Source organism: Centruroides vittatus, unplaced genomic scaffold, assembly GCF_030686945.1.
Source record: "Centruroides vittatus isolate TY-2023 unplaced genomic scaffold, ASM3068694v2 contig_880, whole genome shotgun sequence".
NCBI lineage: Eukaryota > Metazoa > Arthropoda > Arachnida > Scorpiones > Buthidae > Centruroides > Centruroides vittatus.
Window position 1 is genome coordinate 2478081 of NW_027122572.1, and position 12998 is coordinate 2491078.

The window sequence follows — 12998 nt, forward strand, 5'->3', positions numbered from 1 at the left end:
TTTTGATACTAGATTTACTTCTAAAGTATAATTTTCATGTTTTTTATATTCTTCGATATATTTATTTTGTTTGTACAAAATGCAGAAATAATTTTTAACAATACCATAGCCTCGATTATATAAAAATTTTCGTTAGGCTTAAAATCGACGAAAATTCAACACGAAGCGACACGCAATGGAGAAAAATTTGAACATCAGACAGGTTAATATAGTTTTTCGTACAAAGTCGGAAATTGGAACAAATGACTAATTGGAACAACCCCAGTCCCTAATTGACTCCAATTTTTGACGCTCTACTGTATATCTGAACTCAGGAGACTGAGACAAGTTCAACGATAACTTACTTTTGGACCGGAGACGAAAAATAAAAAGTTATCATACTTTTTTCCAGCGATCGCGCGATGATAGAGAGTCGCGTTGCTCTCTCCACTAAGTCGGCCTCGCTATCGCGATTGGGAGTCACGTCGCTTGCCGTTAAAATTGCCTTTAGTAGGCATTTCCCCCCTTTTTTTACTTTGTTCAAGAACTATCGTGAATCAATAACTAGTGACGTTTAGCACATGGCGGCCTGCCGGCGGCTCCCCTCTGGGAGGTCAGTCAGGAGCACAAACAGTGGGAACAGCCGCCATGTTTACTGCCATAAGTAACATTAACCGAAATGGCAATTGTGCAATGATCAGAAGTCGCGTTGCTCCTCTCTCCGCTCTCGTATCGCATGTTTAACCATACTGGAGATGATCGTAGTCCGACATCATGGTTTGCAGACTTTACCGCAAGATGGCAGTACTAGCAACTATGGTGCCGTCTTCATGAGAGCATTAAAAATGTATGATAACTTTTTTATTTTTCGTCTCCGGTCCAAAAATAGGGTACCGTTGAACTCGTCTCAGTCCCAAGTTCAAATATATAATCAAAGTCCTGAAATTCCATAGGTGGTAATTTATAGTACACCCAAAAGCAATAGTCATCCCAATTCAGAAACCAAATAAATGTGCAACAAATCCACAAAATTATCAGCCAATAGCCCTAACATGCGATATGAGCAAAGTGTATTGGGATAGGATATATTCCATTAGGTACCATTTGATTCTGGCATTTATCATTATCTCCATCAGAGAGGTTTTCATCATCACCAATCAGCAATAGAACAGCTCCTCCTAGAAACAGACATTTGGGAGGCATTCCCTTGCCAGCACCATCTGGTATGAGTTCTTTGACATCAAAATGGCATATAACAGAACATGACGATGTGGCTTAGTGACAAACTTATGATACTGGGCTAAGATGGAACCTACCAGCATTTATAGGAGGATTCCTGGAAAACTGATTCTTTTAAGTCAAGATCCTTTCAATATTAAACATATTCCAGTAAGTATAAGGAGTGCCACAAGGATCCATCCTCTCATCCTTACTCTTTATCTTAAGAGTTAGTAAAATATTAAATCTAATATCCAATATAAAAGGTTCAATGTATGTTGATGACTTACAAATACAAATGTGTGCAGCAGCAAATATGGCTACAATTGAATGCTGGTTATAACTAACAATAAATAAATTAGAATCCTGGGCACAATCAAATGGTTTACTTTCTCAACAACAAAAGCAATCATAACTGGCTAGACCTGGCACTCTGGCCTGCCTAGGCCCTTGTGCCACAAAAACCCCAAATCCAACCAACAGAAACAATTTATGTACACTTTCTGTAGAATCATATGACTACATCATGATTAGGGATTGCAATTGCTGGATCCCTCATCCAGCAATCCAGCTGGATCCAGCGCATTCTTCGGCCTGCTGGATCCAGCACTGCGGATCTGCAAATACTCAATTAACTTTCTAAATAATTGCGCAAAAGTCTACGTTGTCGCGTTGCCGCTTTGCTAACTACTAGACTGCTACTAATTACTTACTCACTACTTTACTAACACTAATAATTAAATTACTTATAAATAAACTATACCTTAATCAATCCAGCAAAATTTAATAAAATAATAACGTATTTAATCGCTTTTATCGATCTTCCTCAGTTACAAAAAAATACAACATTAACTATAGAACGTAAAATGTGTTTGGAATAAATATAAAAAGAATAGTGCTTAATTACATCTCATTTTTTTTAAACAAGTTACATAGATGTACTGCCAGGTCTAATAATTTTCGTATTGTATACCGACGTAATCCCACTGTTTTCAAACTTTTATGAAACGATAAAAAGAAAGAGGATCGGAATTCAACAACGGGTATATATATTAGGTGCCTTTACACAACCAAAGTTTCAATTACAAGCTTGTTTATGTGGGTGCAACGATGCACAGTTTAAAACGAAGGCTCAAGGAGCACAAATATACAATCAGTAAGAACCTTGACAACACTGCGCTGGCATCATACGCAAGACAGAAGGATGTTAACGTCCAATGGGATCAAGCGGCAATTATAAAAACGACGACGAATAGGCAAACGCTCAAACATCTTGAGAGATTGGATATCCGCAAGGCGCACATGTCAACTGGTTGTATAAACCATAGAGATGCGGACTCATTGTCTACCATGTGGAGATCCTTCTACATTAATTAATGTTATTAACGGACAATGCTGGTTTCGTTGGATCTTATATACAGGGTGTTTTTTTTTTTTAACTGACGGTACTCAGAGACATCTGTACAGAAATCTAACAGCCGGACTGTCGCCAAATTTGGAAGAGTGACTAAGGACGACATGGGAAAGAGGTTCCGCGAAGAAAAAAGTAGTACCCAAATTTGCCGGTAGGGGTGGATTTGCCGCTGTTGTAGCAAAACAGCTAAGAATCTGCATAAAATCCAGCTGCAATTAACAAACACACGAATGAATAATCAGACAGAGGTTTCAGTGTAATAACGAAAGTTTAATTAATCAGCAAATAACCTTCTCCCTTCTTCAATGTGATCACCGTTTTGCTGGACAACTTATTGCATCCTGAACACCGTGTTCTGTATGGCCGAACGTAACATGTCCGCAGGAATGTTCATCACAGTTCGAGAAATGTTGTCTTTCAAAGTCATCAAGTTTGGGACACTACCAAGATAGACCTTGGACTTTAAGTAACCCCACAGGAAAAAGTAACATGGGGTTAGATCCGGGGAGCGAGGCGGCCATGCAAGTGGAAAAAAGCGACTGATGACCCTTTCTTCAGTGAAGTGCTGCTAGCTTTTTCGCTATAACAGCGCCAAATCCTCCTCTACAGGCGAATTTAGGTACTACTTTTTTTCTTCGCGGAATCTCTTTTCCATGTTATCCTTAGTCACTCTCCCAAATTTAGCAACAGTCCGGCTGTTAGATTGCTATACAGATGTTTCTGAGTACCGTCAGTTTAAAAAAACACCCTGTATATATTTTTTCCGCTATTTATTTTGTTTATTTATCTAAATTTTGTCCGTTTGGGCGTTTTCCGTTAATTTTTATATTTATTCCGAACACATTTTATGTTCTATTTTTTTGTAACCGAGGAAGATCGTTAAAAACGATTTGAAAACGTTATTATTTTATTAAATTTTCCTGGATTGATAAAGGTGTAGTTTATTTAACTTATTCTACTTCCAGTACATAGTTTTATATACTTATAAATAACTACAGACTAATATGTAGAGCCTATATATGAAAACTGGTAAGACTGATAGCCACTTAGCCACTGATTATCCGTCCTTACATTATTATAATATATTAATATAAATTAATCAGTAGAATTGCCTTTGCTATTATTTAACTTAAAGATTACATTATAATTATAATCTAACTAAACATTTAAAGTTAATTATCTCTATCTCAAGTGTTAAACCGAACCAAAGTTAAGTTTACTACCTAAATGTGTAAGAAGATTTATAGTGACCAGTCTAAATAATAAAAGCTTCTTAAGTATTTTTTTAAAAATGTTTTATTTCATTTAAAAAAAAACATAAATTGCAGGATAGATAGATAGACAGATAACACTTTATTGCACCAAAAATACATCCACGCTGGATCCGCGCTGGATCCAGCTGGAATGATTTCAATCCAGCAAAAATCCAGCTGGATTCAAAACACTGCTGGATTGCAATCCCTAATCATGATCCAATGATCTGGCTCAGAGATATATATAATAAAGTTCAAATAGAAACCAAATATAAAGAGATTTAAATTATTTTCATGTAAGTCTATGAGTCTTTTCTATTCTCCTGTTTCACAGACTAATCCAGAAGTAACAGTCAGAAGAACTTTTTCTTCAAGTATTTGAGACATCAAAAATAGAATATTAAAAATTATCACAGTTAAAACATGATCAAAATGCCGTAGCCTCTAATAGAAGGTTGGTGTTTTGATCATGTTTAACTTTCTGATAATTTTTAATGTTTTATTTTTGATGTCTCAAAAATACTTGAAGGAAAAGCTCTTCTGACTGTTACTTCTGGATTAGTCTGTGAAACAGGAGAATAGAAAAGACTCAGACTTACATAAAAATAATTTAAATTTCTTTAAATTGAAGAACTCCTGGAAAAGGTTGTCTTCATGTATGACTTTATGCAGAAACCAAACTCTTGGGTATGATCTATGGCAAGTCCCTTACATTTAAATTCAATTGACGACATAACTTGAAATTTACTTTATGTATTAGAAAAATTTATGTTTAAAAAGAGGATGATAAGCTCTCAGTGAGGTTTTGTAGGAAACAGTTTGTTTTCTAGAGGTTTAAATATATTAACTGAAACTTAATTTTCTAAAAATTTGTATAGCACGATAGTCTGAATCTTAGAGTAACATTAGATTATCATGCTATACAAATTGTTATGTTGTTATCAGATACGTTATCATGTATCAGATAGTATTTATATTAAAATGTTGCACTGAGAATTTAAATGTCAAGATAGACTTTCAACTCTGTGATAAAGTACTATAGTTTATTCAAACTTAAATATTTTTAAAAACTAACTAATTAAAAATTCTACTTTAAAATCTTTTATGTTATCTTCTTAGTTTATAGAAATTATTAACTATTGAAATTGAGGATAAGATGAAGAACTTTCAAAATAGCATTGCATTCTTTCTTAAAAGCTTAGTAATAGTAATATATATAAAGCTTTTAATTCTTGGATTATTTCAGTAGGCAGAATTTGAGACTAGAATCTCAAAGATTGATGATTCAATTGGATTTTCTAAAATCAATTTTAAACAGTTTTTAGATCAATTTACGTTAGGTGAAATTTAAAAATTAGTGTCTCAAACTGTATTGTATATGCAAGTTTCAAAGATTTGTGCATTTGACAGAAACTATTTATATATCCATAGTTTGGATCATTTTGTATTTATAACAGAGGAGAGAAATGACTAAACTGTGTAATACTTAATAATTTCTTCTTATATACAGTGGAACCTTGTATAACAAGCAAAACAAATTGTAAAAAAATGACTTGCTTAATGAGTGATGTTTCTCATGAGGGATGAGAAGGAGACATCCCAGATTATTTGCATGCTCCATCAGTCTGTGTTTAGCACTCGTTCTGCTAGCTTCTTAGTGTTGCTTGTGATCAAACATTTTCCCAAACTTGTGTTCACACACATTACTTATAAACAATAACCATTACCCGTTACATAATAAACATGCCAAATGATATGCCAAATTCTTGGGCTATGTAAAGACTATAATTAAATATTAGAAATTAATTTGATTAGAGGGAGGCAGTTATGCTGCCATCTTGTATTAAATTTAATGACTAATTCCAAATTAAATTTTAAAAATGCCTAAATTAAAAATTATTTGTTTATAATTATTAAATTTAATACAAGATGACAGCATAACTGCCTACCTCTAGTCAAATTAATTAATTTATAATATTTAATTATAGTCTTTACATAGCCCAAAAATTTGGCATATTGTTTGGCATGTTTATCAGATATATTATCTAATATTTTTTTGTTTTTTGCAAGTCAAATTCACATTTCAGGTTGGTTCATTCCATGTTATAAAAAAGATGAAGCTGATTCATGCTCCTCAACAATGTATATTGTATAATTTTCTTGAATAAACATTATACGTAAAATATTTGAGTGTTTTTTCGGCATGGAATGCATTATTGTATTTTACATTAATTTATATGGGAAAAACTTTTTTTCTTAATGAGTGTTTCACATTATAAATAAGATTCTGAAATGAGTTATGCTTGTTAAGCGAGGTTCCGCTGTATTCCAAAAGAGTAAGTACAAAGTAGCTTTAAAATGAGATTTTTCTATTTAAAAAATTAATTTTCAAATTTAACATAGGAGTGAAATTCATATCAACACTGGAAGAAGAAATGATTTAATTTTAACTTCAATTTAATAAATAACTTTTTAATTGTACATACTATATTTTAATTACAGCCTATTGGAAAATATTTTGAATTAACACCTGGCAATCAAGAGAAAATGCCAGAAAGTGCTTGGAAGTTTTTATATTACTTTCTTGCCTGGACTGCTATAGTCTACATTGTTCAGTTTAAAGGTAGTTACGCTTTATTTCAGAAGCCAAGTACTGTTTGGGATGGTAAGTTCATTATATATATTATTAAATATACATACAGCATTTAATATTTTTATTTAAATATATATAGTATGTTTAAAATATTTAATAACACAAATCTACATAATTTCTGGTGTCTACAAGACTAGTTTAAATATAAACCACACTCCAAATAATGGATGTATTTAGTATTAACAATTTCACCAAACATCTTAATCCAGTAAAGAACAAAAATTTAATGACAAACTAACATTTTCAATATTTTTCAAAGGTCCATCAGGTACTAAAGATGGTATATAAATTTGAATAGAAAACAAAATTCAGATCTATTTGGATAGATATATGTTGTCACATTTTACATACATAGATGTTGAATAAATAAATTACTAAACACAAATTAAATTAGATAAAAGAAGGTAAACAAAAAATATGGTAATTAAATAAATAAAAATAAATTCAAAATAAACATAATACAAAATAAGAAAGTGCAAAAATTAAATCAGTCCATAAAAAGATATAGTAGGTAATGTTCATTATTTATTGACTTCAAAGAAGGCCCTCCAGGTATGTGGCATGGTGCCATGTCCCTGTAATTGACTGCAGTCCCTTTAAGTATAGCTCTATATATGAGGGGGACTCTGAAAAAACCCCCAGTTCTCTTCTGGATGGCAGGGTCCTTCTTAGTTACAAGCTTAGGGGCCATCCATAAATTACGTCAGCCATTCTAGACCCCCCCACCCACCCGTGTGTAAGAAACTGTAATAGTTTCTTTGATCCCCTTTCCTATGTTACGTAATATTTAGGCATGATTTAAAAGATTTTAACAAAAAAAAATTTTTTTATGAAACCCTAAAAATCTTAGGTCCAAAATATATAATTATTAATTAGTTAATTAATATGTACTATTATTTATAAAGACTTTATGTGAACAAATTTAAAAATACGAGGGCTATTTTTTAAATAAGGTCAGTTTGTGAATGAAAGTGAGAATAATGCGCAATCACAGCAGTATGCATACGCTTCTGCTCCAAGCAAGCTTGGCATGCGTTTTGACGCCATTTGCAGCCATATCGTCTGTCTGTATGCTGAGCTGTAGAAGTTTAAAATGTTTAAGAAAATTGAGTCTCCCGCCGACTGAGAGATACGATCTGTTGTTAGATTCTTGAATGCAAGAAACTTGGCAGCAGCAGAAATTCACCATCAGATTTGTGAAGTTTACGGTGATAATGCTATGAGTGACAGTAAAGTTCGAAAATGGGTAAGAATGTTCAAGGATGGGTGAGTTAACGTGCATGATGTGCCACGCCCTGGCCGACCTTCTCTGATTTCTGAAGATTTGATTCGTGATGTGGATAACAAAATTCGAGAGGACCGACGATTCACAATTTCAACGTTATCAATTGAATTTCCACAGATTTCAAGATCAGTTTTGTATACCATTGTTTCAGAGAAACTGAATTATCGAAAATTGTTTTCTCGGTGCATTCCAAGACTGCTTTCTGATGATCACAAAACAAATAAACAGTGCTTTATCGTTTTAACTCGATACGATCATCCACACAGTCCAGACCTTGCACCCAGTGATTTTCACTTGTTTCGATACTTGAAATGTTGACCACCAAGGAACTCCTTTAACGATGAAGAAGTAGTGAAAACTGCAGTCGTGGATTGGGTTTCTTGACAAGCGGCAGATTTCTTTGAAGTCGGAATTCAAAAAATTGTTGAGCGGTATGACAAATGTTTAAACAAAATGGAAATTATGTAGAACAGTAGATAAAAGTATGTAGAATATGGAACAAAATATATTTTAACGATATTTACAGTATTTTTCTTCTTATTAAAAAACGGACCATATTTAAAAAATAGCCTTCGTATAAAAATTTAATGAATTTGAATGAACAATTTATTTTAAGAACTTTATTTTTTAATTATTAACAATCTTTTCATTATTATCATCATTAATCGTCATAATATTCATTTTTATATTAATTTTCACAAAAGGGGACAAAAAACTTTGACAGATTGACTAGCTACTACATGTGTAAACAGAAACGTCGTACAAAACAAAACAATAGAGAGAAACCACCAGACTGCCTTTCTCCCATGATAAAAAATGTGTAGAGCGTGAATCTGCTTGCGTTATTAGAAACCACCAAATTGAAGCCAAATTCAAAACTCCACCACTCAACGAGATAAAAAATAAGAGTATTACATAAGACAAGATCTATGGGGGGGGGGGGGGGGAGTAAGAAATCCTTGACCCCCCCACCCACCCAAAATACCTTACGTAATTTATGGACAGCCTCTTACCATTCTAGGTAAGTGTTCAATGAATCCATCTGCATCAGTTTACCAGATGGTGGTGTGAGAGATTTTGCAGTAGTAAACTTTTTTAAGACTTTTTCAACGTGTTATCCTATCTGTTTCTATGATGTCAGAGGGAATGTGCATTTGGAATTTGTTTCTCTGGTTCAAATGATTAATCATAGTTTTTATCTGGAAGTTTTGTGAATGTTTTATCAAGATTTGTGGAATAAACATCCCATGTTATAGCAACAAATGACTGGGTTTTCCATTGTGACAGCTCATTCTTCCAGCTAAGATTGTGATCTTGAATTACTTGTGCTATGTAAGAGCAAGCATTTTTGTGAAAGAGCACAATGCTTTTTGTGATGGACAAGTGCAGGCTGTTTTTTAAAGCTATATCTGCAACCCATTGCAGCTGTCAAATAGACTTCAATGGTTGGTTGCTCATCGACAAGAACTCATACTGGATAATACTATCTGTAGTCCATCAATTAAAATAACATTGAAAAACTGCATGAACTTGGTTACTTGATACTTTGTCATTTATAAAAGCAACACAATCACACATTATGATAAATGCTATCAGTAGAATTTGTTTTCATGAAACAGATCTGTCCTTTAGTTTTATTTCAGAAATTTATAAATCATGTACAAATATTCCGTAAGATGTGATTTTTGTGTTGTATTCATAGGCAATTTTTTTAAAATGAAAGCAACAAACTTTTTTTAAATCTTAATATTTTAAGATTAATAACATGTATAGTAAAAGTGAAAATAAAAATAATATATATTTATTACCTGTTCTGTTTTGCATGCTACTTAATGGTGGAGAAGAAATTCTATTTTCTAACATCTTGTATGGTGAAAGATTAGAATCAGTTGGGCTGTATGTTTCTACAGATATCTGATGTGTAAGAATTCTTTTCTTCACTAATTTTTATTCTATTTATTCTTAATTTCTCTTTATTCTTTTGAATAAACTAATCCTGTTTTTGAAGTTTAATGTCTACATTGTGATTTTTTTGTTGGAGACATCTTGAAAAACACTACTGATTTAATTATCACAATAATTTAATATTTTCCAGAGAAGATGATCCTCATCATTATTTATTTTCATGAAAAATTTAATATCTTAAAATGCTTTATTTTTTATACTCATATATATTATATATATAAGTATAAAAAATATCACACAGGTAATGTAATCAGAATCAGTGTCATCTAAGATGTGATCTGTACTCTGCTAATCATACAAGTCTAGTCTTAACATTTTATGCCAGCAAACTGGAACTGCTGCCAATATTTTTCTTTTGCTTCAAATCTTTTTAATCAATCATTTAAGTTTGTCATAATCTTAATATATTTTGATAACAGTTATACATTTATTAAATATTTCTTTTATTACTTTTGTGTTTATATTTGTTTGAAATAAGTGAACAACCAAACTGAATGTGTCAAAAATCATAATAACCAAAAATCCACAAAAAATTAAAGGAACAATTGAAGGTGATCTTTTGCATTATGTATAGTATACAAAAGAATATCTTTAATCTGCTCATTCCTCAAAAACACTAAAGATCCAAATGACCAAAACACCTCCTTTAATGAATAATAGAATTGGAAACAAATTACAATACCTAGGCACAATTGCATGCACCTTAAATATATAAATAAAAGAAATATGAAGAATCAATTACAAGGGTCTTTACACAACAGCATTAGCTATGTTTGCTACTTCCAATCAGGTGTAAGTTAACCCTAGACAGTGCACAAGTACCTCATCACATCTGAGAGAGAGCCCGTTTAAAACACCTTAAAAGAATTGGAATTTACAAAGTCAGTAAAAATGCAAGAGTTACAAATTATAGAGAAATAGACACATGATATGCATTGAAATCTATCTTTGAAACAAGCAATTATTTATTGTGACATCACAATGCCAGGCTACAATTTTTAATTTATTTAATTTAAAATATATGATCTCCCCTGAAATTAGTACTATAGTATCTTCCACTGTACATCTTACTTTTTCATTAGCAATGGAATTGTGCTGGTCATCTAACTTCTTTCAGGAGAAAATTTTTGAATTGAAATGACTTGTTTGCATCAGAAGTTCGTATATAGTTAATCAGGACTTCCTGCCCTAAGTTTTCCATATCTGGTCTTCAGTTTCATGTATCTAGCATCATTCTTGAGATTAAGGAAAGACCACTTTCAGATAGATTCAGTTTTGAAAAAGACACATATCTGGTAGTAGCTTTCTGGAATAGAATATGTAGAAGAACCTCCAATGAGTTTAAATTTAAAATTTTTCTTATTTTTAAATTTTCTTAAATACAGTAAGACTCTGCTTAATGCGGGGATGCGCTCCTAGACGACAAAGCGCTAAATGAAACAGTGTTAAACAAGGTCATTTTAATCAGAATAAATAAGGAAAGGGGAACAGGCAGCCAAAAAATAAACAAATTTTACTTTAATATAAAAATAACTTAAAATTAATTTGCATAATAATATATGTTAAATAACACACAAACATATGCACACAGAAATATAAAGTTCATTTTTTGTGACGAAGGTCCTGAACTTTTCTGAAATTTGTTTTTTTGCAATAAGGTCATGAAATTTCATTTGTCGCTTTTTTCTTTCCTTAAGCAAATGTCGGTAGCAGAAGATCACATCCGAAACGTCTTGTCTTGCTTTTGCACTTCTTTCAAAATGTGGATTGTTCGCTACAATTTTATCAATGATTTCAGTTATCGTTACCAAACTTTCACTAAGGTAATCTATAGAGAAATTTTTTAGGTTTTTTGTTTTCAGTACCTCTATTTTCCCGTTCTACATGAAATCCTTGTTCTGCCAGTTCTTGAAGGTTGTCGGTAAGAATCACCAGAAACCTGCGGAAACTCCTCAATATTCTGCTCATCTACATCTCCTAAACCTGCTGTATAGATTAGGTTGACTTTGGTCAACCTAATCTATACAGCGATAGGCTCTTCTCATTGTGAATTCTTGGATACTTTCAGCCAAAACTTCTTCCACACTTTATTCATGCATTTATCAGCTAATTCTTGCCAAGTGATGCCAATATTGCCTGTGGCATCCATGTTATATTTTTTTCCAAAATTGCACCAAACAAACATAGATTTAAAGAAAGTGCATCTTTTTGCCACCTTTCTGATTGGTTCATGTTAGTAAATAATCATATTATATACGAATCAATGAAATGCCTTTGTAATTTAAATCAGTGTAAATTTTGAGCTTTTTTTAAGGCTTTGCACAGACCGCTTTATATTGAATCAGTGTTAAGTGGGGTCTTACTGTATATGTATTGGCTGTAAATAAATGCATCACATTGGATATTTGAGAAAATTTAAAAAGAAAGAAAAATTCTGAATTTGAACTCATTGGAGGTTCTTCTACACATTATATTCCAGAATGCTACTAGCAGAAAGATTGAATTTTGAAAGACTACCTGGAAGGTCTTAGAAGTAGACAAGTGAAATTTCTGTTACAAATGTTTTTTTAAGTGCAAGGTCTACTTAAAGTCAGAAAATTTTATTTTCAATTTCTGACTTGTTATTAGGTTACTTTATCATTCTATAATTTTTTTATTCCAAGTATCTAACTTGCGTACAGCTAATTAATGCAATTACAGTGGAACCTCTGTATACGACCTTAATCCATTCCTGATGTTTGGACCGAATAGGACGCATACCAAACCAACTTTTCCCATAAGAAGTAATGTAAAAATGATTAATCCATTCTCATGTAAAAAAAATCCTTGATATAGTATATTAATGGGGTTGTAAAATAATTGAAACACTGTTTGAGCACATTAATAAAAGAATAAATTTTATTATAGATTTTTAAAGTTATTACAGTAATAATCGCAAATAATTGCTTCTGATACGCTGTCTCCAGCATTGTTTTTTAGTTATCGAAAGCAAAAGCAATTTCGCAACATGATCTAATGTCTCCAATCTCTGTTTAGAAATTGATTAAACCCTTTTTGCAATGTTAGCAGATTTAATAATGTCTTTATTTTTCACGATTGTTGATATCATCGTTCTCAGAATACGGTATGCAACAGCTAAATCTCAAACACGCATGCCACCTTCATATTTCTCGACAATCTTTTTTCAGTTCCATTGTGATTCTAGTCTTTTTTTTTTTTTTAGTTTTCTGT

General features: G+C 32.2%; 1 protein-coding gene across 1 annotated transcript in view; it reads left to right on the plus strand.

The window, feature by feature from the left end:
- The window catches only part of LOC136983363 (ceramide synthase 1-like), a 72545-nt gene that overhangs the window by 33620 nt on the left and 25927 nt on the right, over positions 1 to 12998 (plus strand). The window contains exon 3 of the mRNA XM_067280080.1: positions 6367 to 6529. Coding sequence (XP_067136181.1) covers positions 6367 to 6529 — 163 coding nt within the window. The remainder of the gene's footprint in view (positions 1 to 6366; positions 6530 to 12998) is intronic.